At 36.4% G+C, this 26,560-nt stretch overlaps 1 protein-coding gene across 1 annotated transcript in view; it reads right to left on the bottom strand.

Annotated features, from left to right (window-relative positions):
* Positions 1-537: 537 nt before the first annotated feature.
* Positions 538-26,560, bottom strand: part of LOC148952104 (protein croquemort-like) — a 127,321-nt gene continuing 101,298 nt past the window's right edge. The window contains exons 6-9 of the mRNA XM_089089547.1: positions 26,011-26,222; positions 14,198-14,510; positions 12,839-12,912; positions 538-1,074 (exon numbers count right to left, since the gene is read on the bottom strand). Coding sequence (XP_088945673.1) covers positions 804-1,074; positions 12,839-12,912; positions 14,198-14,510; positions 26,011-26,222 — 870 coding nt within the window. The 3' untranslated portion in view covers positions 538-803. The remainder of the gene's footprint in view (positions 1,075-12,838; positions 12,913-14,197; positions 14,511-26,010; positions 26,223-26,560) is intronic.

Below are 26,560 nucleotides of genomic sequence, written 5' to 3'. Positions count from 1 at the left end.
TGCACAAACGAACAAATTTGTTTTTCCATCGTGACTGTCTTTTGGGGGGTGGCAGCTGGGCTACCACCAGGATTTTGATTGCATCAGTACTTTATACAAACAAGATTATTGAAGTTTTATACTAAAAAAAAAAAAAAAAAAAAAAAAAAAAAAAAAAAAAAAAGATGTGGCAGCTCCTCTGCTATTGCAGCTCATTCTATACTAAAAAAAACAAAACAAGTAATCTTCATTTCTTTACGCCAATGGCATAGCTGAGACTTTTTGGGTTCAGCTCAGCCTTAAAATTTTGAAAGAAAAATTGTATATATTGGCAAAATGTAACCTCCTCCATATTTGAACCCTTCCCTGACAATGACCTATATCTCTCATAGAATAGAATAACAAAGCAGAAACACTACCTTGTAATCAAGTAATCATGAGCTACTGCTCGTTTTTACAAAATACACATTTAGTAAAGTTGAAATTCCATCAAGGATCCAAATGCAAAAAAAAAAAAAAAAAAAAAAAAAAAAAAAAAAAAACAAGAAGAAATTTCTCTTTTTAAATTAAACAAGTTATATATTCACATGTAAAAGACTGTTCAAAATCAAGTTAGATTGATGAATCATTTTGTTAGGACATTGAGGGCCTCTACCTTCAGCTCACCATCAAAACAAGAGGGTTTCGCCAAAGAGATTTTTGTAAGAATAATACTTAAATGAATAAAACTCGTTATGTATCAACCTGCAATTTAATACTTCTATCCCTCACCAAAAATGTTAATAGTTAAAAAAGGCTTACAAAAATCAACTTGGATTGAACAATCATGACGTTAAGGCATTGGGGGTTTCTGACTCCAACTCATCATCAAAAACTAGAGGAGCTGAGCTGAAGTGTTTTTTATAAGAATAATATTTAAATGAGTAAAACATTGTTAATACTACAAAAAGACCAGCCAAAGACCACAAAACAGCAGGGACAACAGTAGGTGCTGCCAAAACAATTTTCATATAAGTAGCTATTGATTCACTCATATCCGCATTCACAGAGAACCAAAGAATTGGGTAGTATCGCATTGGGTAACCTCTCAGTAGTCTGAAAAATAAAAATAGTTTAACAAATTAAGCAAAAAATTCAACCGGATTACATTGCAATACCTCCAAAACCAAGAAGTTTAAAGACAGTGATAAAAAAAGCTGTTTCCATATTAATATTGCAAGATTCTAGTTAAGTACTAATCCTAGTTATGCTGAATCAGATTGTATAACCAAGAGAAGATGCACCCGCCTTTAAAATCAAACATTCACTCTAATTGGCAGCTAGATACTGTAATAAATCTTACAGCGCGGACTGGAGCTAGAATCAAGCGGGAATGGAGCCATTCGCAAAGTTCAGAAGCAGAGGAGTTTCAGATAATCTTTTTAAGGATTTAGTCACCATTTTTCAACTCAAAATGTTTTCAAGATATCCCTTAAGAAAACTTTCAAGATTTTTTGCCCCTTTCACTCTAAGAAAAACCTTATAGGATATCTTGAAAAGTTTTTAAGTTAAACATAGCGACAGTATCCATAAAGAATTTCGCTCAAAAATTATATGCGCCTGAGCTTAAAATTATACCATTTATACTTAGTAAATATAAGCAGCTGAAAAACGAAAATACAAACGAATGATAATTTATTTTAACTTTTATTCTGAAATTTCTATCTTTCCTTAGGACGACTTTTTTTCCATAATAGTGTGGGTGAAATAGCCGGATCTGCTAGTTAATTTATTTCACTGTGTGATATATTTTCCAATTCCTAAAAGTTATTCTTCTGGCTAAATAGTGGGTAATCCAAATCTTATGAATGGATTCAAAGCTAATAATACCAATGAAAATGATTGGTCACCAATTTTATGACAAATATTTTCTTTTGTACTTAATATTGAAAATAAACATTAAAATTATAGTAACATTTTGAACTGATGAGCTTTCAGCAATTACTACCATTATATATAAAATATTCATTTGAATTTATTAGCTCCATTTAAAATTGTTCAAGACGACTATAGTTTCACTGAAAAAAAGTGTTTGGATACTGTCTCGTTTCCTAACTGTAAATAGAAGCCAAAAACCTACTGCTTCATTGGCACTTAACTGAAAAAGGATTATATTAAAATTATTTTATTTCACAGTTCTTAAAGTATTGACAATAAAAATACAATTACAGTGAAATAAATTCTCGAACTGATGGATCTTTCAACAATTAATATCATTATACATCAAATATTCAATTTGATGTTGTTTATACTTTCCAAGACTGTTCAAGACGTATATCGTTTTCAGTAAAGCGGCAATGACACAGCAGGTTTTAGACTTCTACAGTGAGAGAAGGAGGTCATACCCAAACTCTTGTTTGTAGTGATTTTTGTTCGTTTCAAGCTTGATTTGCATATTCAATTTAAGTTTCACTCGTTCTAAGATTTATTAATTTACAATAATATGTATTCTATGTTTGTTTGCATTGATTTTTTATATAATTTCTGTTCATTTTAAGTTTGATTTATGCTTCAATAGGAAAATATTTTGTTTCGTTTTAAGCTTGATTTTCGAATTCAATCTAAGCATTACTCGCTTTAAGATCTATTTATTCATTAATATCATTACTTGTTGTATGTTTTTGATGTGAATGTTTGGTTAATTTCTCTTCGTTTTTGTTTTCATTTAATATTTAACAGTAATTTTAGGTCGTGTTGAGTTTGAATTTTAACATGTATTTTTATTTTTTGAGCTTAATTTTAAAATTACCTTTAATTTTCTTTTAAAAACTTATTTTTCGGAAAGTTTATTTTTTAATTAATTTTTGTTCGTTTTTGATTGCAAAAAATTTCAAGTTTTTAAAAATTCCTTATTTCAAACTCAAACTTAAAAAAAATCCTCAAATATTCATCAAAGTATCAAAAATGATATCAAAGTAACAATATCAAAGTGATAAAATGGGTTTATGTCAACCTCGGAGTTTTTATTATCTGATGTTTGAACTATTTTTAACAAAATTGCTATCTCAAAATTTTTATCGGATGGGTTATGGGAAAAAGGGGCGGGGGAGACTAGATTACGCTTCGGTCTCTTTTGAATCTTTAAAAGTGAACTAGAACTTTCTATTTTCAATCAAATGAGCATTCTCTGAAGTTTATACGAGTACCACTACTATAAGAACCATATATATCCCGAGAGTATAACTTACAACGCCTGTTTCTGGGCCCGTAGGGGTTGTTTCGACCTTGGACTTTTATTGTCTTATGGTTGAACTATTTTTAACGCAATGGTTACCTCAAATTTTTATCGGATGGGTTTGTCCATTTGATAAACCCCACGGTGGGGGGGACGGGAGGGGGTAGTTGCCTTCCGATCTTTTTTCACTCTGAGAAAATGAACAAGAACTTTTAATTTCCATCCAAATGAACTTTCTCTGAAGTCTATACGACCATACCTTCAATAAAAACAATGTAGGCCCCCAGAGCCATAGCTACCCTACCTACACCGGCTCTGGAGGGGGGGGGGGTTTTAACAAGGGATCATTTATTATCTCACGTTTGTACTGTTTGTAATGAAATGGTTATGTATACAGGAGATTTTGTTATGTAATCTTTGAACTGTTTTTGACAAAATGGCTACCTCAAATTATTTATCAGATGTATTTGGGGAAAAAGGGCTTGGGGGGGGGGGGGCAGTTGCCCGCTGATCAATTTTGACACTTAAATATGGCAGTTGAACTTTCGATATCTCAACGAATGAGTTCCTTTTGAAGTTTATACGACTACCTATTCTATATGAAGTGCCTCTGGGAAAAAAATAAATGGAGTGTGGGGGGAGGCTGGCTGCCCTCCAATCTTTTTTTACTCTTAGAAAGTGAATTACAACTATCAATTTCCAATCAAATAAGCCCTCTAGGAATTTTATACGAGCATTCTTTCCATAACAACCATATATGCCCCCAGGGCATAACTTACAACGCCTACCCCCGGGCCATGGGGGGCTGTGTTGACAACGGAGTTTTTTGTTATCTGAACTTTGAATAATTCTTAACAAAATGTCCATCTCAAAATTTTTACCTTATACATTTAGGGCGCAGAGGAGGGGGGCTAGTTGCCCTCCTATCTTTTTGCCTCTTAAAAAGGGAACTAGAACTTTCAATTTCAGATTAAATGAACCCTCTCCGAAGTTTATACGATCATCCCTTCCATAAGAACAATATATGCCCCTAGAAAATTACTCATAACGCCTGCCTCCGGGCCCTGGTGGGTTCCGTCGACACAGGCTTTTTCTTATTTGACCTTTGAACTATTTTTAATGAAATGGCTATTATAAAAATAAATTCAGATGGGCTTGGGGAAAAAAGGGTGTGTGTGTGGGGGGGGGGGGCTAGTTGCCCTAGGATATCTTTTGACTCTTAAAAATTGAACTAGAACTTTCAATTTCCAATCAAATGAGCCCCCTCTGAAGTTTATACGAGCGTCCCTTTCATAAAAACCATATAAACCCCCAGGAAAATATTTGACATACAGATACCCCAGGCGGAGGGTGGCTTGTTTTTTATCTAGTTTTTGACCATATTTAAAGGCCCTTGATATAGCCCAACTTGTATTCACCGTGCCTGGGGAAAAAAAGAGCGTGGGGGGCGGGTTCTTTAACTCTCTTGTTTCTTAAAAATTGAACTAGAACTAGTACAAGTGAAGTGAACTAGCCCTCTCTGAAGTTTATACGAGCATCCCTTTCATAAGAAGCATTCATGCCCTTAGGGCATAACTTAAAACGCCTTCCCCTGTGCCCTGGGGGGTTGTACTGACACCGGAGTTTTTCTTATCCGACCTTTGAACTATTTTTTTTAACAAGATGTCTATATCAAAATTTTCATCAGATGGGTTTTGAAAAAGAAGGCATGGGGGGGGGGGAGCTAGCTACCCTCGGATCTCTTTTTACTGTTAAAAAGTGAGCTCAAACTTTCAATATCCAATCAAATGAGCCCTCTCTGAAGTTTATACGAGAATCCCTTTCATACGAACAATATATGCCCAAGGGCATGACTTACAACGCCTGCCCCCGGGCCCTGGGGGTCTGTGACGACCCCTGAGATTTTGTTAGCTAACTTTTGATAAATTTTTAAATTAATGGCTTTCTCACAATTTTCATTGGATGCATTTGGATAAAATGGGGCTAGGGGGGGGGCTAGTTACCCTTCAATCTCTTTTGACTCTAAAAAACTTAACTAGAACTTTCAATTTCCAATCAAATGAGCCATTTCTGGAGTTTTTACGAGCATCCCTTAAATTAGAACCATATATTCCCCCAGGGCATAACTAACAACACCTACCCTCGGGCCCTGGGGGGGGGCTGTGTTGACCCCTGAGTTTTCGTTATATGGTCTTTGAACTATTTGAAAAAAAAAAATATTTCAAAGTTCTTATCGGATGGGTTTGAGGATCTTGAGGGTTGTGGTGGAGTGTCCTCCTCAAAAACATATTTTCTATCTAAAAATCAACTACTCTGAACAAAACGACTATCTCAAAATTTTGATTGGATGTGTTTGGGGGAATGATGGGCGTAGGGGGGGGGGGGCTAGTTGCCCTCCAATCACTTTTGACTATTAAAAAGGGCACAAGCCCTTTCAAGTTCCAATGCGATAAGCCTTTTTTGAAGTTTATACGACAACGCTTGCTATAAAAACCTTATACGCATCCTTGGCGGAACTTAACATATTTTCCTCGAGAGTTGTAGGAGAGAGTCCTCCTCAAATATAACCTTTTTCTCATGAAATCAGTTACTCTGAACAAAATAGCTATTTTTCAATTCATATTCGATGTGCTTGGGGGAAGTATGGGCGTGGGGGGAGCTATTTGCCCTCCAACCCTTTTCGACTATTAGAAAGGGCACTAGCCCTTTGAATTTCTAATCGAATGAGCCTTTTTATAAGTTTCTACGACAACGCCTTCTATAAAAACCTTATATGCCCCCAGGGCATAACTTAAAACCCTTGCCCTGAGGGTTGTGGGGGATTGTCCTTCTCCAAAACATATTTTAGATCTGGAAATAAACTATGCTGAACAAAATGGTTATCTCAAAACTTTGATTGAACGTGGTTGGGGAAATAATGGGCGTGGGGGGGGGCTATGTGCCCTCAAATCATTTTCGATTATTAAAAAGGGCACTAGCCCTTTGAATTTCTAATCGAATGAGCCTTTTTTGAAGTTTCTACGACAACGCCTTCTATAAAAACCTTATATGCCCCCAGGGCATAACTATGACTCCTTTGCCTGAGTTTTTTGGAGGAATGTCCTCCTCATAAACATATTTTCTATGAGGAAATCAACTACAAGGAAAAAAATGGCTATACAGCAATTTTTAAGGAATGTGTTTTGGGGAATGATGAGCGTGGGGGGGGGGGGGCTAGTTTCCCTCCAGTAACTGTTAACAAATAACAAGAGCACTAGCCCGACGAACTAACAATTAAAATAGCCTTTTGTGAAGTATTTACTACAACACCTTCTTAAAAAGCCTTAAATGCCCCCAGGGCATAACTTAAAACCCTTGCCCTGAGGGTTGTGGGGGAGTGTCCTCCTCATAAATATATTTTCTATCTGGAAATCAGCTACGCTGAACAAAATGCCTATCTCAAAATTTTGATTAGATGTGTTTAGGGGAATGATGGGCGTGGGGGGGGGGGCTATTTGCCCTCCAATCACTTTCGACTATTAAAAAGGGCACCAGAACTCTCGATTTCCAATCGAATGAGCCCCCTTTGAAGTTTCTACGACGACTCCTTCCATATGAAGTGCTTCTTGGAAAAATAAATTAAATAAATAAATAATAAAACATTGGAGCCGTATGGCCTTTACTATAGGCGACGCAACAGCGTTGACTCCGATTCGTTACCGTTACAATGAAACAGTAGCACACAAAGGCTTATCTTTGTGTTTTTGTTTTTTTTTAATGTTTTGCGTTTTACTTTTTTTAGTTATTTTATTCACTATATTTTCCTTCTTCTTATGGTTTTTCACATAATCTCATCCCCGAAATCAAAGTCCAGGAACTATATTTTTAGGATATATATTTCAAAATATCTATTTAGATATAGGCCTACTAGGCTGTACTGATTAACAACTGAAGCTTTACTTTTTCAGGAAGGCTCGAGGAAATTGAAGATATGGCACTGGTATTGGCTATTAGTAGATAAATACCACCTGTATGAGACGACCATTTTTTTTTTGTTGTTTAGACCAGGGCACTTCGTATCGAAGGATTTGTCGTAGAAACTATGAAAAGGGCTCATTTGATTGGAAACTGAAAGAACCAGTGAATTCCAGTGAAATCGAGAATTCTAGGGCCCTTTTTAATAGTCGAAAGTGATTGGAGGGCAGCTAACCCCCCTCTCACGCCCACCATGTCCCCAAAAACATCCAATCATAATTTGTTGTGTGAGACAACCATTTTGTTCAACGTAGTTGAAAGTTCTGGAAATTATGTCTTTGAGGATGATAAACCCCCCACACCCCTCAGGGCAAGGGCTGTAAGTTATGCCATTGGTGCATATAAGGTTTACATAGAACGCTCTGTCGTAGAAGCTTCAATAAAGGCTCATTCAGTTGGAAATTGAAAGGGCTAGTGCCCAATTTAATAGTCGAAAGTGATTGGAGGGCAACTCACCCCCCTCTCACGCCCACCATTTTCTCAAACACACACAGTCAGAATTTTGAGATATCAATTTTGTTCAATGCAGTTGAAAGCTTTGGAAATTACGTCTTTGAGGATGATACCCCCCCCCCCACACCCCTCAGGGAAAGGGTTGTAAGTTATGCCCTTGGGGCATATAAGGTTTTTATAGAAAGCCTTGTCGTAGAAACTTCAAAAAGGGCTCATTCGATTAGACATTGAAATGGCTAGTGCCCTTTTCAACTGTAGAAAGTGATTGGAGGGCGACTAACCCCCATCTCACGCCCACCATTTCCCCAAACACATCCAATCAAAATTTTGAGATAACCATTTCTTTCAACGTAGTTGAGAGTTAAAGAAATTAGGTCTTTAAGATTGACAACCCCCTCACAGCCCTCAGGGTAAGGGTTGTAAATTCTGCCCTGGGGGGATATAAGGTTTTTATAGAAAGCGGTGTTGTAGAAACTTCAAAAAGGGTTCATTCGATTGGAAATTGAGAGAGCTAGCGCTCTTTTTAATAGTCGAAAGTGATTCAAGGGCAACAATCCCCCATCTCACGCCCACCATTTCCGAAAACACACCCAATCAAAATTTTGAGGCAACCATTTTGTTCAACGGAGTTTAAAGTTCTGGAAATTACGTCTTTGAGGATGACACCCCCCCCCCCCACAACCCTCAGGGCGAGGGTTGTAAGTTATGCCCTGGGGGCATATAAGGTTTTTTTATAGAAAGTTTTGTCGCAGAAACTTCAAAAAGGGCTCATTCGATTGGAAATTGAAAGGGCTAGCGCTCTTTTTAATAGTCGAAAGTGATTGGAGAACAAGTAACCCCCTTTCACGCCAGTCCTTTTTCCAAACACATTCAATCAAAATTTTGAGATAACTATTTTATTCAACGTAACTCAAAGGTCCAGAAATTATGTCTTTTATGATGCCAAACCCTCCACAGGCCCCAGGGTAAAGGTTGTATATTATGCCCTCAGGGCATATAAGGTTTTTATAGAAAGCATTGTCGTAGAAACTTCAAAAAGGGCTCATTCAATTGGGAATTGAAAGGGCTAGTGCCCTTAATAATAATCGAGAGTGATTGGAAGACAAATGCCCCCCCCCCACGCCCATCATTTCCCCAAACACTTCCGATCAACATTTTGATACAGCCATTTTGTTGAACGTAGTTGAAGGGTCCGGAAATTATGTTTTTGAGTATGACAACCCCCCCCACAGCTCTCAGGGCTAAGGTTGAAAGTTATGCCCTGGGGCATATAAGGTTTTTATAGAATGCGTTGTCGTAAAAACTTTTTAAAAGGGCTCATTCAATTGGGAATTGAGATGGTTAGTGCCCTTACTAATAGTCAAAAGCGATTGGAGGAAGACCCCCCCCCCCCACGCCCATCATTTCCCAAAACACTTCCGAGCAACATTTTGATATAGCCATTTTGTTGAACGTAGTTGAAGGGTCAGGAAAGTATGTTTTTATGCGTTGTCGTAGAAACTTCAAAAAGGGCTCATTCAATTGGGAATTGAGATGGTTAGTGCCCTTACTAATAGTCAAAAGCGATTGGAGGGCGAACCCCCCCCCCCCCCACGCCCATCATTTCCCAGAACACTTCCGATCAACATTTTGATATAGCCATTTTGTTGAACGTAGCCGGAAAATATGTTTTTCAGCAAGACAACCCCCCCCCCAGAGCTGTGGGGGCAAACACATCCAATCAAAATTTTGAGATAACTATTATGTTCAACGTAGTTTAAGTTCTGGAAATTAGGTCTTTGAGGATGACAATTCCCCCCCCCCCCAAAAAAAAACCTCAGGGCAAGGGTTGTAAGTTATGCCCTGGGGGTATATAATGTTTTTCTGGAAAGCGTTGTCGTAAAAAAATCAAAAGGGGTCATTGGATTGGAAATTGAGAGGGCTATTGTCCTTTTTAATAGTCGAAGGTAATTGGAGGGAGAATCACCCAGCCCCATGCCCATCATTTCCCCAAATATTTCCGATCATCTTTTTGAGAATGACAACCCTCCCCCCATAGCACACTGGACAAGGGTCGTACTAAGTTATGCCCTTGGGGCATATAAGGTTTTATAGAAAGTTTTGTCATAGAAGCTTCAAAAAGGGTTCATTCGATTGGAAATTGAGAGGACTAGTGCCTTTTATATTAGTCGAAAGTGATCAGAGGGCAAATGCCCCCCCCCTCCATGTCCATCATTTCCCCAACCACTTACAATCAAAATTTAGAGATAGCCATTTTGTTCAGCGTATCAGAAAGGTCTGGAAATTATGTTTTGAGGATAAAAATCTCCCCAGCCCTCAGGGCAAGAGTTGTAAGTTATGCCCTGGGGACATATAATGTTTTTTAGAAAGCGTTGTCGTAAAAACTTCAAAAAGTGCTCATTCAATTGGAAATTGAAATAGCTAGTGCCCTTTTTAATAGTTGAAAGTGATTGGAGGGCAACTTAACCCCCCTTTCACGCCCAACATTTCCCCAAAGACATGCAATCAAAATTTTGAGACATTCATTTTGTTCAACGCAGTTGAAAGTTTTGGAAAATAGGTCTTTGAGGACGATAACCCCCTCAGAGCCCTCAGGGCAAGGGTTGTAAATATTATTACCAATCCAATGAGGGGGCTCATTGGATTGAGACCTTTAAATACCTCCCCCCCCCCCCTACAAACACGTCGTATTGTCCCGAAATGCATCTAATTAGAAATTTTGAGATAGCCATTCTATTCATAATAGTCTAAATATCATATAACAAGGCTTTTGGGGTTGAAACAAACCCCACAGATTAGGGGCAAGAGCTGTAAGTTATGCCCAGGAGGTATTTAAGGTTTTTATGGAAGGAATGGTTGTTTAACTTTAGAAGAGGCTCACTCTTTCTACCTGAAAAAGACTATGTAAATATAAAACGAACAGAAATTAATTAAAACTTTTGTAACTTTTATAACTTTAAGAAATACAAAATTAATTAAGATTTTAAGGAATAAATATCGGCATATGTATATTAAACTGACAATGCACATTTTTTTCAGTAAATTCATTTGAATTTTTTCAGTAAAGTACAAATTATATTCTGGCTTTTGGAAAGCATGGGGTTTTGAACCCTACTCATATTAATTTCTGCTCGTTTTGAATTTGACTCTGTTATTTATTTTAATTTCTATTTGTTTTGGGTTTCATTTATTTATTGATACTGATTTGTGTTAGTTGTATGCTTGGTAGATTATTTGATTTCTATTTTTTTTTCATTTTTGGTTTAATGGAGTTCTTTACTTTTCTTGAAAAACTTATTTTGTGGAAATATTTTTTAAAAATTAATTTCTTTAAATTACAAGAAGGTTTGTCAGAACTTTCTCATGGAAAAAAAAAAAGTAATTTCCACATAAGCTTACCCTTTCTTGTTGTCAACATGGGCCTTCATTGTATTATTTATTTATTTAATTATTTTCCCCCTTGCCACTTCATATAGCGGTTGGTCATAGAAACTAGAAAGGGGCCTAATTCGACTGTAAATTGACGGTTCTAGAATCCTTTTCAGGACCAAAAGTAATTGAACAGCAACCATCGCCCTCCTGTGCCCTACTTTTCTACCTGGCCCTTCCTTAACCCATCCCTGCGAATGGTAACAGATAAAAAATATATGTATAGTTGTTTTGTTCACGAAAGTCAAATAAGTATATTTCCAGAACGGACATCACCCCCACAACCCCAAGGGCAGTGGTACTAAAACTACCTAAATTACCTATCATAGGTAGGTTTTAGTAGAAAAGGCGACCATGTTTGGTCTTGGTTGTCAGAACAGCTAGGGACTATTAGGGGTCGTTCACTAGGCCAAGATATTCCAAATTTCGCAAGGATGTACTCGGGTAACGACAGGTATAACTAAGTAAACTATCAGACAGTATACGCAGCCGAGTTTTTAAAATACAGAATCGAGCTGTAGCGGGAGTGATGGTGAAGAGGGAGGGCAAGTGGACTTCAAAATCCAACCTGGGAGGGAGGACAAAAGCACATCAAAAGATGCTATATGTTTTCAAGCCATCGAAGCAATATATCTGCACTATCCCGGCAACTGCTTGGGGGATGGAGTTGAAACTCTCAGGTACTGTTGGAAGAAGGGAGCGGAATGGGGCAAAGGGAATGCAAATTATATGTCTGAGAGAGAGGATAAAAATATTTTGTTCCCAATCCACCTAAAGGATAAGTCCAAGTGATAGTCCAAGTAATATAGAGGCAAATGGGACTTACAGTGGATCTTGATTTGCAACTTGAAAGAATGGACAAAACGAAATCGAAAGACACTATGTACATCCATATTTTTAAAATAGCATGTTTGCAATACTTAGGAAATGGGCTCAGGACATATAGTTGAAACTTTTAGGTAGGGCTGGAGAAGGAAAATGGGGAAGGGTAGGGAGACTTCAATTTTTGTGTTGAGGGAGGAAGAAAAACATAGTATGCCTCCGATTCACCTAAAGGTTTTGACTATAAACCACTATTGGATCTACACCATGTGTAGCCGGGTTATCAAAATAGCGTACCTAGAACATCTCAGAGCGTTTTTGGACACCAATTTTAACTTTCAAGAAGTTTTTTTTCGAGTGGCCATGTGGACCTCGATTGTAACTTAGAGAATATAACTAAAGATATTTTGTCCCAAATCTGGTATTTAAAGATTCAAAATAGGGGCCTAAAAGGCAATTTTTAGCACCGATCAGGTAACTTTACAACCTTCTTGAGAGACCTAATATGGCAGCAAAGGCTGTTATTACAAGTACCATCCATCACCCTTTCTTTGACAATCTATCTCTACTAGTACCACCGCTTACCAAGCCAATGCCGCATACACGCAGAAACACAGTAGGGTCAGATTATTTACAAGTGGAAGCACCGCGCAAGGGGTGCATAAATTTTTTTTTTGCAAGACTGTAACCCCATTTGGAATAATATCCGCGGGAATGTTATCCCAGGAAACCCGTCTACTGATTTATTTAAAAGAAGTTATACAGAGAGAACTATAGAGACAAAACCTAGGTTAGTTGTTGACTAGTTGCGTTTCGGGCCAAAGTTTTTAGAAGTCGGGCGCTATCAATTTTGTCGGAAATAAAAGAATCATAAGTAACTCATAGACTTGAATTAATTTTTTTTTAATTAAAGTAATACAAACTTACTCTATATGTTTATCTCCTGTAGATAAAATGTTAATCTGGAATCGAGCACTTACAGCTAAAGGCACGCCGGTTTCCTAAAAAATAATAATTTCTATTGACAAAACTTCACGGGTGACTGACTTATCAAAGCGGAAAAGAAGACCGTTTTTTATTACTTCTTTGCCATTCCTTTGTGTTTATCTCAATTTTCATCACTTCTTAATCAACCTTAACCCTTCCGTTTTCGTGTTGGCTGCAATAATATAAAAGAATTTCTTAGACCAAACTGCCTTTCCATTTACAAATTTAAACAAAGGAAAGTATAGAAAAACGGGTTTAATATTTTAAACAGACTGTGGACAAAAAGTCAGAATATTTCGGCTGCATATCTAGAAGCCTTTATCAACGGAGAAAAATTAAATACAAGAAACAGCCCCAGAAAATGAAAATACCAGTCTTTATTGGTGAAAGGGGGCGCCCATTGGAAGCCCATATTTCTGTTTATAAGAAATGCCTCTATAATGGAAATAAAAACAAGTTCTGTTGCACACGGCTGTAAGTGAAAGAAGTGTCTGATCCAAAAGTGTAGATTTTTCTGATATAGATGGGTTAGAACTGAGTTTATGCTCCAAAATGAGTTAGCACCCCCTTTCATCAATAGAGATTTATATTTTCATGGAAGACATTGAAGAAAGGGCTATTTCACGAAGTCTTTGTAAACCTGAATTTTGGGTTCGTTTTAAAGATGATATTTTTTATTCATGGGAACATGGGGAAGAATCTTTGGGTTCTTTTCTTCACTTGCTTAACTCCTTAGATCCAAAACTCAAATGTTTTCAGGAATCAGATGTAGATAGGCGTACAAGTTTTAATGTATGTACATTATGGCAGGCCAATGTGGTTCAATAAATTTCTTTTTTAAAAATAATAATAAATGTCCAAGTTTTTCAGCGTCACATCCGGAAACATCTATCAACGAAAAAAAAACAACTGAAAAGAAGCTTAAACAAACTAACACACACATAAAAAAAAGAAAAAAACATTAGGCCTACATAAAAAAAGGGAGAAAACGAAAGAAACATCTGATAAACTGTATTGTTGTCTTTAAAGATGTTCAATATGATAATTCAAAGACAAACATAATCCAGACACAGAAATTCGAAATTTTCGAGCAACGCAACAAAGTTTAGAAAATAGGCTGCAACCTCACAAAAGACCAGAAACTTTAAAACCAGCAATTGCGGGGCATTACTCATCTTATTTTTACAAAAAAGTGGCGTGTCAGAAAGAAATGAGAACAAACTAAACTTTAAGCCCAAAAAAAGAGATAGAGTGACTAGCAAAATGTAAATTTTCACGTAGAATGGAAATAATACTTACAGGTTCCATGTCAATGTGGAACATGTGGTCAACATCATTTGGATCGGGAACACCCAGAACTTGTTCTCTGAGCCAAGGATCTCCATGAAAGAATCTTGGGAAGCTGACAAAAGCAGGGGCTCCGAATCTACATTCAGAACTGTCTTGTAGTCCATTCGGTACAAAGAATTCATCGCCGTCTGTGCGGTTGGCTGAGAAGCACCAATTATCAGGGTTGCTGCTGGCGTTAGCGAACAAATCCGGCGAGCCCCAGTAGCGATAACCTTTAACACCAAACTTTTCAATATCTTCTTTATAGTCTAGTTCGACCGATCTAAATAAAAATTTGAAATGAAATAAGATGAATAAGCCTAATTTGAAATGAAATAAGAGTTACAAATACAAATAAACAAGTTGACAGATAAAAAAAAAGAATTACAGAGGTTAAAAAGCACTTATTTTGAATTGGTAAAGTATACTACTGATGAAATGAACTATAATTCCATTATATTACTATATTAGGCAACAAAACATTGTACATCACTTGATATTTCACTAAAACTTCCAAAAATTTCAAAAAAGAACATCTCTAATGAAATCTTAATTTATTTTTTTCTCAGAGTAATTGCGGAACAAGTTTTAAAGTAGAATCAACTAAAGCGCAGCTAGTTTTACTTGTGAAGTATAACTTGAGCTGAAAATCATGCAGGAACTCCATTATTTTTAATAAAAAGAATGTTAAAAACACTTACTAACATTCATTTGCAAATTCCAGCGTTAGTTTGTTATTTTTATGCATGTTTTTACTTTAAAATTTTTTTTTAATTCACACTTATATAAATATTGCAAAAAAAAAGAACTGGTAGCTCATCTTTTCCAAAATAATTAACAGAAAAAATACCGTCTGCAAATTGCCAGGAAATTATATTAAAAAAATCGTACCCAAAATTATCCAGCAGAATGAATGACCTTTTACAAAATCAATTCAACGTAACAAACGAAACTTACAGTAAAATAGTCAGGGGCTAGCTACGATAAAGGCTAATTAAAAAATTAAGCCTTTTTTTTTCAAATTTCAGACATACTATTCACAATATTGGGTTGTACACCTACTTAAAACGTAACTAAGCTAAAGACGGCAACTTTTCAGAAGAGCTAACCACATTCGTACACACAGACAAAACTTACGGTTGAAACACAAAAGGGGGGGAGAGGCATGGATCGAACTCCCCCAGGCTCCCCTTCTAGATTGATCCAAATGACATACAGAAATTTAACGCCTTTGGACCAAAAAACACTAGTTGCGGCAATTGACCCCCCCCCCAACCAGGAAAATTCGTCTCTGACGAGGATAGGCTGGGTATAAAAAGTTAGAGCTGTTCCGATGCTGTGAGACGGTTTGGGATCTCCGCTCGTCATAAGTTCCTATCCCCGGCAGGAAAATCCAGCTTGAGTGGATTCATAGTAACATAGTGGCACCCTTCCAACACTAGTGGACCTTTCACGAGTTTTTCTAACCAAAACTGAGATTACTAACAGTACTACAGGATGAGACTGAGAAGTGGCGCCCCTCCAGGAAATTATAGCCCGGTAGACAACACAGCATTTGCACTGGATTCTAACGAATGGATAATCCTTCTGAGTTTGGTCTGTTTTGGTGGGCTTTTTTGGGCTGAAAAACCTCTTCTATGTAAGTTATTTATTAAGGGTTGCCTCCCCGGAACAGCATAATATTTGTAGGCATGAAAATATAGTGAGTCGGAGGTAATGTGCTTGAGATTGTCTGTGCAGGATTTCGACTCTTGGAGATAGAAGAGCATCTTCAAATTTGGAAAACCATGTTTTCCATGTTTTCCGGACTTCTTACTGACCGGTTCAAATCCTACTATAGGGATTCGTGTAGACTTGAAAAGATGTGTTAGTCCCCGACCTAAACTGGTTCTGGGACCATTGTTTTTCTTGAGGCCATAACAAAGAACATGAAAATAAGAATTTGAAACGTTACAACGTTAAAAAGCAATAATCGTACCGACATTTTGAATAATTCAGACGCTTCGAAATAGACTTATAAGGAGTTTCAAAAACTCATATCTCAGGGTAGGAAACATGAAATTAGGTGATATAGAATTTATTTGCTCAGGCAGGACGGATGGGGTACAGCCAAGGAGTAGGGCTCATTATGAACAAGGAAGCTACTGAGTCTTGTCTAGGTTGCAAAGGTATTAATAATAATGGAATGCTAGTCACTCATTTTATGACTTAAAAAGTACAAGGCATCAGTCTTAGTAGTATAGACTGTAGAACCGACTGATGGATACAGTAGCGACTCAGATGAATTTTACTTACAACTACAGGAACAAATAGACAGGGTCCTAGGTAGAACTATGTCATTTTTATTGGGAGATTTTAACGCCCAGGCCGGTAGAAATAGGGATAGATGGCATCGTAGCCTAGGTAAATTTGGTGTAGGAAAAGGAAACAGTAATGGTTAGACTGCTCCAATTTTGTAGATACAACAATCTAGTTATAACCAATATAGCATTTGGTCATAAAATGGCCCATAAGTTAACCTGGTATCCACATGATGTTAAGACAGCTAGCCTTACTGATTATGTTATTGTAAACCAAAGACTGGTAGAGTAAAAACAAGATACTAGGATATATAGGAGTTACTAAAGTTAAAAGTATAGATCACAATCTACTAGTATTTAGGGTTAATTTAAAGCTGACATTGGGTAACTACCTTCCGAGAAGCTATGATGTTGGTAGACTCCAGGAAGAGAATTCGAGAGAAACTTTCCAGGAACAATTGAATACGCTAATAAACTGGAAAGTTTAAAATTTGACAATGTAGAGGATGGACGGAATCATTTCAAGAAAATAGTTTGTGAAGTCGCTGATGATGTCGTAGGGAAGAAAGTTAGAAACGTAGCTAGGAATATTATTGAAATGCTGTTTATGTTTAATAGAGAGGGGAAGGGGCTTGTACAGGGATTAATTAATTCATAGATCATATGAAAGTAAGAGCAATGTAAAGAAAGTGGAGAAAGCGTTAAAATAAGAATTAAGGAGGTGGAAAATGGAGGCCATGGATAAAATTGTCTAAGATCTGGAAGATGCAACCGGAGGGCATAATAATAAAGTATTTTACTGGCATGATAAGAAATTGAGAGGGAAGAGTCAATCTAGACTTGTCCCAGTTAAAAATAGAAACGGGACCACAATTAGTGACAAGGAAAGAGTTAAAAAGAGATGGGTAGTAGATTCTGAGAATATGCTAAACTGTGATAGAGTTAGAGGAAATGATATAGCAAAAGAATGAAAAAGCTAGTGACACTTTGGATTTGAAGAAAGCTTTATTGTCAAAGGAAGTAGTAATGACAGTACTAAAAGAATTAAAAAATAATAACGGCCCAGGTGCTGATAGTGTGATAAATGAGTTTCACAATTATGGTGGTTACGAGTTTAGAGATAAGACATTGAAGATTATCATTATAATTTTTGGAAAAAGGGAAGTACCTAGCGATTATAGGAAAACACTAATTAAACCCCTGTATATGACAGATGATAAGAGTGAGTGTGGTAATTATAGAGACATTAGCCTGGTTTCTGTAGGAAGCAAACTATTTAGTATGATGGTATTTTTTAGATTTAGAGACGCTGTAGATAGGGTTTTAAGAGAAGAACAGTGTGATTTTCGGAAGGGCAGAGGATACGTCAACCAAATTTTCACTGTTATATTGATAACTGAGATTTGACTGGGTCATCAAACACCTTAGTCCTCAGTTTTATAGATTATGAGTAAGCGTTTGAGTCAGCTGAGAGAAGAGCTTTAGCAAAAGTTCAATCCTTGTATGTTATGCCACATAAATCCATCGAAGTGATTAGTGCTATGTACGAGAATAACATTGCTGCGGTTAACATAGGAAATGAGGTTAGTAGCTGGTTTCGCAATAAATCCAGGGCTAAACAGGGTCGCTTTCTATTCCCATTTATATGGATTATTTTGATGGACTTTGTCCCAAGGAGCACAACAAAGGTAATGGGAGAACATGGAATAAAATAGGGAAGTAAAACTTTCCTGGATAAAGATTACTCCGACAAATTAAGCACCCTAGATGAAAATTTTAGCAAAATGAATGAGCCTTTAGAGGTTTCACGAGTTCAGGGTGCAAGAATAGGTTTGAAAATTTATGTTAAAGGGACTAAGTTGCTAAGACAAGAGAGAGTTTAATAGAGAAAAAACGGGTTTAATTTAAACAAAGCAGTGACAGGCGTACTAAAAACAAAAGCAATAACAAAACATTAATTAATAGAAAAACTCAGAATATTTCGACTCCACATCCGAGAACCTTTATAAATGAAAAAAAAAACGAAAGAAACTTAGTTATCTAAAGAAAAAGACAAAGAACAACACAAATGAAAGAGAAAAAAAGAACAAAAGACAAAACAGATAAATAAAACTCACATCTTTATAAAACTTCCAAAGAATGGCAATAACTGTAATCACAGATAAGACACAAAAATCTTTAGATAGTTTTCGGCTCTTTGTTCTTTTTCTTTAGATGATTAACTAAGTTTTTTTTCTTTTTTTTTTCATTGATAAAGGCTCCCGGATGTGGAGTCAAAATATAAAGTTTTTTTTATTAATTAATGTTTTGTTGTTGTTTTTGTTTTTAGCACGTTTTAGTACGCTTTTCACTGCTTTTTTTAAATTAAGCCCAGTTTTTCTCTCTTAAACTCTCTCTTGTAATTGGGAAAGCAGCGTCGTCTAATAAATTATTTAAGTTGCTAAGACCAGGAATAAATGAAGATGAAAAGGTAATGTTGGTTAACAAAAAGATAAGTCAAGTGGACAGCTTCACATCCTTAGATATTATTATTAGCAAAGACGGTGCGGACAGGTAAGATATTAAAAGTAGAATAGCTAAGGTCCTTGGTCTTTTTACAGTTGATCGGCCACCCGTCTAGACCCAAACGAAAATAAGGTCATACCCATATGTGGTGGGAGGATTTCGTAAGGAAAATTCAAGAGAAATGGGACCTTTCTGGGAGGGTGTAAGGAGGGAGGCTTTAAAAGATTGGGACGGAGGAGGAGCATGCGTAGCTGTGTTGGCATCAGGCAGCTTGGTGCCCCAGTGAGTTGCTAGTAGAAGTAGTAATCGGACATATATAGTAGTTAAGCATTATCATTTTGCCTTTAATGTCTAAGCTTGTTCAACAAAGAGTTGTAACTACTTTCGGAGCTTGAATTAAACATCGAAGAAAAGCCGAAACTCTGGAACCTTTATAATGGTTGATTATATGCTTTTGGTGCTAAATCTTATTTCTTTTTTGATAACCCTTTCTCACTCTACCACAGACTAACAGCCCACCCCCTACTGGCCTTCTCCCACCTTTTGTCATAATTTCCCAGCTTTTGTGCAGCAAAAGTAAAATGATAACAAACCAAAAAAAGTTATTCCTACCGGGGTCACATATAGCAGACGCGGTAACCTACCATACAGAATCATATAAATAGATTTTTTTTCTTCTTTTTATTCTAATTTATGTGTAAGAATGCTTAAAGTTATTCCCCCTTTGACACACCTGGATCCTCGAAACTAAGTTTTTCCTCTCCCCTCCCACCCCTTTCAGACCTTATTACAGAAAAATTGATTATTTATTGTTTAATAGAATATTATTTTTTATTTATTATTATTAAATTTTTTCCAGTAGTAATCGATAGTCCAAGAAAAATCGAAGACGATTCATTCCATTTAAAATTATGAATTCTAGCGCTATTTTCAAGTACTCAAAAAGATCTTGCCGCGGGAAAGGAACTATCTCCCATTTTGTAGCATCAAACCATGATTTTGACCAAAAGATGACAAGGTTGTTATCGACTGACAATTCTGAAATGGTCAATCGATATAAAATTATTTAAAAATTACATACTAAGCTTCGCAGTTTCAGAGGCAGTAAAGCCATATTAGCCCAGGCGCCAAGTGCAAAAATCTTGACCCCCCCCCCATGTTGTAAAAGGTACAACTTGTTGGCGAACGGATTCTGGTCATTTTCCCCCTACTGATCACGAATCTGTCAGGACCCGTGACCGCCAGCACTGGCATGACCCTCAAATTTCAAATGTAATTTTAGGTGATGTAACACGAGTAAATTCTTAACTTTATGCTTTAACTGATGAAAAAATAACGAAGCTAATGTTTAATTAATTTTTCTAAGCCAATATGGCAATCAGAGTGTCAAAGCATGCCAGAATGGAAATAACTGGATGCAAATAGAACTCATCTAATCACTGACTTTAGCAGACAAAAAAAAATGCCACCCAACAAAGCATAACAATAGGTGAGATGATGATAATATTTCATGACTCACTAAAGATGCTGATCACAGATCTACCAGGGTCCTGGATATCTGAGCTTACTTCGAGCCCACCTTTTTTTTGCGTAATTAAAAATAAACAAAAAAATATTCGTGAAGTTTACCTTTGTAAACTTCGTGAAGTTTACCCTTTCAGGGTAATGACTAAGGTTAAACTAGAAAACTTAGCTACTTATGGCATAATTTCCCTTTTTAAGATTATTTGCTGGCTAAAATAAGTTACTAAGAGGCAAATGTAAGAAAATAAACTTTTCAGTGACTGATATCAAAATTTTCCCCCATAAAGTAGCCAAAAATCTTAAATTTGCCTCCTATTGTAGCAGAGTGATGATTACAGGAACCACCACTCCTTCAAACTCACTAAAAGCTCAGCCAAAATCCAGGGAATTATGCACAAATAGCTCAAGAATATTGCCTTGTACAATGACAGACCACTGTAGAAGGGTACGTTTTATGTGGTATTTAAAGGAGTTTTCCATTGGAGGCAAACACTTCAGGTCCTTCTTTTGGTGGAATAAATGCACTTACAGATTGTTCAATGTCAGGGATTCACTGGCTTTTCTACCATACACCCAAGCACCACTTTTTGACATAGTTTAGTTATGTCCTCCTCATATTTTGGCAGATTTGAGATGTTGCCTTGAACAATGGAATAAATATTTAGCATGAGCTCTGTCATTACAGATATTTCTGCAGCACCAACTAAAGTTTTATTCCCTTTCAAATAGAAAAAGCTCACTGTATCACAACCACTAATGCAGTAGATCAATCCTATAGAATTTACTAATACTGACCCCATGTTTTTCATGATAACATGTAGTGGTATCAGCTTTTCTCCCATGTACAGATACAATTCTGGCTCTTCAACTATGCTAAGAGAGGCCAATTCTTTGAAATGGTGGATTAGACTAATAACATGGTAAACCTACCATTCCTCTAAATTGGAAAGCAATCCCAGCAAACAGGCTAGAACAAAGCTAGAACCTTTACTTTCAATAGATAGTAAAGTTGGAGTTTTGATTATCCTTGGGGCCTTTTAGCCACTCAGAAAATAGTCGCAGAAATACTACCACTGACCATTTAGAGTTATAAAAATGAAGTCCTGCCTGTAATCAGATGCCTGTCAATAATATGCCATAGACAGCACTATGTAAAGCAATAAAAACAGTACCAAAAATTGCTCTGGTTTGTCAACTTTTCATGTTGACTTTGCTAATAATTGGTTGTGTTTTTTTTTTCAATTTTCAATGTTTTATTTAAAAAAAACTAAGTCACCAAATTCATGAAACTCCTTTCCCTTTTAAATCAGTAATTAAATGACTTCCTTGCAGGGGCAGAACAGGACTGCCATACCTTTTGAGAAACTAAAAGGTGTCAAAATTGACCAAAAGGAGCCAGTTTTTGCTAATCATTTAAAGTTTAAAAGAATTTAAGGAAAACCTTACTAAATTTTAATGGTAAATTTTAGCAAATGATAGATGGAAGCTTTGAAAAGTAAAAATGTGACATTCTTGTCATTGTATGCTTATATGGCATCTCCTTGGATGTGATATGCTTCTCTTAGAAAGCTTACAGTACAGCAACTTGTATTGATATATGGCATTGTTAAAGCTACCTTTCCTCTGCATTGGAAAGCAATCCCAGCAAACAGGCTAGAACAAAGGTAGAAGTTTTACTTTCAAAAGATAGTAAAATTGGAGTTTTCATTATCCTCAGGGCCTTTTAGCCAGTCAGTAAAGAAGTTGCACAAAAGGCAGAAATACTGCCACTGGTCCTTAAGAGTTATAAAAAAATGAAGTTGTACTTCCTGTAATCAGATACCTGTCAATATAATACCATACATAGTACTCTATAAAGCAATAAAAGCAATACCTAAAATTGCTCTAGTTTGTCAGATTTTGATGTCAGTTTTTCTAATGCTTGATTATTTTCTTAAATTGTTTAAAAAAAAACCCACCTAATTCATGAAATTATTTTCCCTCCTGAATCAGTAACTGGATAACTCCCATGCAGGACCAGCAGAGAACTGCCATACCCCAAGCCATACCTTTTGAAAAACTTTGCAAATTTATTGGTTAATTCAGAATATACTAACATGATAAGATAACTAAGAAACAAAAATACCCTTTTGATTCAGAATTCAATACTATATCCAAATATTACAATCATTACTTGCAGATATTCCTTCCAGAAATTAAAAAAAAAATGTCATTGACAGGATTCTGTACATCTTCTAGGTTCTACAAATCAAGCTTTAGTATAAAATATTTTGTATTTATGTTTTAACTCTAGATGCTATAAATTAAGCTTTAGTAAAAATAAGATATTTTTATCAGGGGTAGCTAATCTGCGGCTTCGCCAAAGAAGAGATTCAGGGACAGGCCCTGGAGTTGTGAGTGTTGTGGCCTAAACCAGTAGGGAACATGGTATTTTTCTATCGTCAAAAAGACTGCAGAATTTTGTTTAATAGGAATAAACATTGTAGTCTCGGTTGAATTAGCAGCAGTTCAGTTTGAATTAGCCTACCTTCATATTAAACTAGCCTTGGCTATACTCTTCTGTATTTTCAAAGGTAAAAAAAAATACTGCGCTTCTGTCTAGCCTAGACCCCACACCCCAAGTGAGCTGAGAATTAAACTGAACATAGGTTTTTCAAATTCCAGCCTAAAAATTTACCCATTAATGTACAATTGAAATAGCTAACTAAGAGATAAATTTATCTTTAGGATTAGAATTCAATTTGAAATCAAAATATAGGCCTAACATTAATTTCTGTCAGAAGTATTTAACAAAACTTTACTTTGGATATATCCAAAAAGTCTAAATTTAGATTTTTTTTTTGTTCTGTAAATACGAGACTTTTTTTGCTGCACGATTGCTGCCTAGCCCCAAAGTTATTGGCCATGTTTCGATTCTTATCACTCGAAAACTTAAAAAAAACGTATATTTTTAAGCATGTTTTTTTTTATGATGCCGCCCCTCTGGAAAGCTGGACCCGAGCAAATCAGAATCACTGATATTTATTCTATAAACCTATGCACTCAGAAAATTTGTACCCGACACAAAATGTACTTTTGGAAATAAGCAAGATAGCTTCAGTTGGCGCCCGGACTATATGGTGGCACATTCGTCCACGAAGAATCACGTAGAGCCACTGTTTACACAAAATAAACAGCTTATAAAAACACTTGTTTAAAGCTAGATTTAGCCAAGTTGATTCAGGTCGTGTTATATAAAATTATGTGAAGTCAGGTATGATTCCGTATCAGTTATTATGGAAGAAAGTTGGTGGTTCGTTACTAGGGGGGGGGGGGGGGTTGACACCTCAAAATATACACTTTTACATCCAGATTTTCTGACTTTCTATGAGGATACAGGTATAAAAAAAAAATGTCTGAGGAGAGGGGAAGTAAAAATTAATCTCTAGCATCCCTTCATTTAGATTAAGCCTGAATATAAATGCTGCAGAGTGATATCTTCCTTCTTATTGCAGAAAAAGTTTTCCTTTTTAACAGAAAATCTTAAACCCCAAGTCCCACATTACATCTCGCTTAGGCCTGGGCATGATGAGAAAAACGATCACAAATTAAATAAAAAAACAAAACATATTTTTTCAACTAAAAGTAAAGAGCAACAGTAATACGTAAAACGAACAGAAATTATTCCGTATATGAGAGGAACTTCTCCCTTCTCAATCTCTGATCTTTAGGCTGAAGTTTAATTTTTTGTCCCAATTCTTTAAGAATGAGTGCTCAAACATAAGAGCCGTTGAATTGGAGTGAGAAGTATTTTTGAAGTACTGTTTTTTAGCGTAAAGAGCAGGGGGGGGGGAGGTAGGAGCAGTCCTCTCACATAAGGAATAATTTAAATTTGATTTAAGTTTTAATGTTGCTCCTTGATTACAGTTAAATTAAGTAAAAACAAACAAGTTTTTTTTTCAAAAGAAAGTGAGCAGCAACATTAAAACTTAAAACGATCAGAAATTATTACGTATATGAGGGGTTTGCTCCCTCCTCAGTACCTCGCTCTTATCACTAAAGTTTGACATTTTGTTACGATTATTTAAGAATGACTCCTGATACACTTCTGGGCCGTTGAAGTAGAATTATAAGCTTTTTACAAATTCAAAACAATTTAGCGTAAAGAGTGACATACTAAGGAGGGAGCAACCCCCGCCCCCATATACATAATAATTTCTGTTTATTTTAAGGTGTAATGTTGCTCCTTACTTTCAGTTGAAAAAACTAGTTTTTTTTATTTAATTTCTGATAGTTTTTTTAAATTAATGATGGGAAGTCCAGCTACCCCTCCCATGGAAAATTCCCTTCTCTCACGAAAACTCCTCCATGGAAAGATCCTCCCACATAAGCAACCCACACCAGAAAATCCCCCCCCCCCAAAAAAAAATGTGTTTATACTTCCCAATAGCCAATACTCTATGTAAGCAATGGGCAAAGTTCATAATTTGCTGCCCTTCCCCCTGAGACTGTGGGGTTCAAGTCATTCTCAAAGGTATAGTTATTAGAACTTTCGACCATGCTGAAGAAAATGGCTATCTAAAAATTCTGATCGGATAATTTTGGATAAAAAGGGGGGTGGGAAGGGAGAGCTGCCGTCCAGTATTTTCGGTCACTTAAAAAGGGCACCAGAACTTTTGATTTCTGATCAAATGAGCCATCTCCCGATCTTCTAGGATCACCGGTTCGATACGATCACCCCTGAAAAAAAAAAAACACCCATCCGTGATCTTGCTTCTGGAAAAAATTAAAAATTCCACATTTTGGTATATGGGAGCTTGAAACCTGTACTTTAGCTATATGGGAGCTTGGTTCTCTGATATCCTGAATCTCATGGTGTGAGTGTTTTAATTAAGATCGCTTTGAATTCTTAGGGGTGTTTCCCCCCTTTTTCAAAAACTAGGTAAATTTTCTAAGGCTCGTAACTTTTGATGGGTAACATTAAACTTCATGAATTTTATATATTTAGAATAAGCATCGAAATTCGATTACACCCATCCGTGATCTTGCTTCTGGAAAAAATTTAAAATTCCACATTTTTGTATATGGGAGCTTGAAACCTCTACATTAGGGCTTTCTGATATCCTGAATCTCATGGTGTGAGTGTTTTAATTAAGATGACTTTGAATTCTTAGGGGCGTTTCCCCCCTTTTTCAAAAGTTAGGCAAAGTTTCTCAGGCACGTAACTTTTGATGGGTAACAATAAACTTCATGAATTTTATATACTTAGAATAAGCATCAATATTCGATTATTTTGATGTATCTATTAATATCAAGTTTTTTACAGTTTCGGTTACTATTGAGCCGCATCACTCCTTAGTTGCAGTTCGTTACCACGAACTGTTTGAAAAAAAACTTGTTTTTATACTCGTTTCACTTTACTGGTGTAGGCCCCTCTATGGTTATCGAAGTTGATGCAAGAATCAAGCAACTAACCTACAAAGGTCTACGGCGAATAAGCTTATTGAATCTCTGGCTCTTTTTGGTGGCCAGCCTTCGCCAAAAGACCCATTAAGCATGCCACAATGACTAGGATAGTAAGGTATATTGTCTTTGTGGTTCCACTGTTTGATTACGGCAGCTTGGCTCACATCATGCTCACCGGTATACATGTTGAAGATGCCATCAAAATATGGGTTGCCACTTCGCTGAAAAAAAAGTTATTGATTCCGTAGGCATGTAGAAACAAAAACTGATGAATATTACATGATAAAATAAATTTAGAAGCATGGCTATGCGGAGCATCTTCTTGCACACGGAACTAGAACAAATCTCATTTCAGGAAATTTTGCTGGCATCTAGTGTCTAATCAGAAAACAAGGTTGTAAAAGAAAGACTGCATTACTAAGCTGGGCCACTAACTTTACAATACAAAAAATACGACAAAAGGCAAGTTTTAAATTTCCCTCAAATAATTTTTCATGTATTCTTTTCAAGTAATTTCATAATAGCCTTTAATAGCTCAGGTAGCTAAAGTACCAGCTGC

This window comes from Artemia sp. Qi Xiang Cuo, chromosome 5 (genome assembly GCF_049724085.1).
Source record: "Artemia sp. Qi Xiang Cuo chromosome 5, ASM4972408v1, whole genome shotgun sequence".
Classification (NCBI taxonomy): domain Eukaryota; kingdom Metazoa; phylum Arthropoda; class Branchiopoda; order Anostraca; family Artemiidae; genus Artemia; species Artemia sp. Qi Xiang Cuo.
Note: the sequence above shows the minus strand (reverse complement) of the source record. Positions and strands in the feature narration are given on the sequence as shown.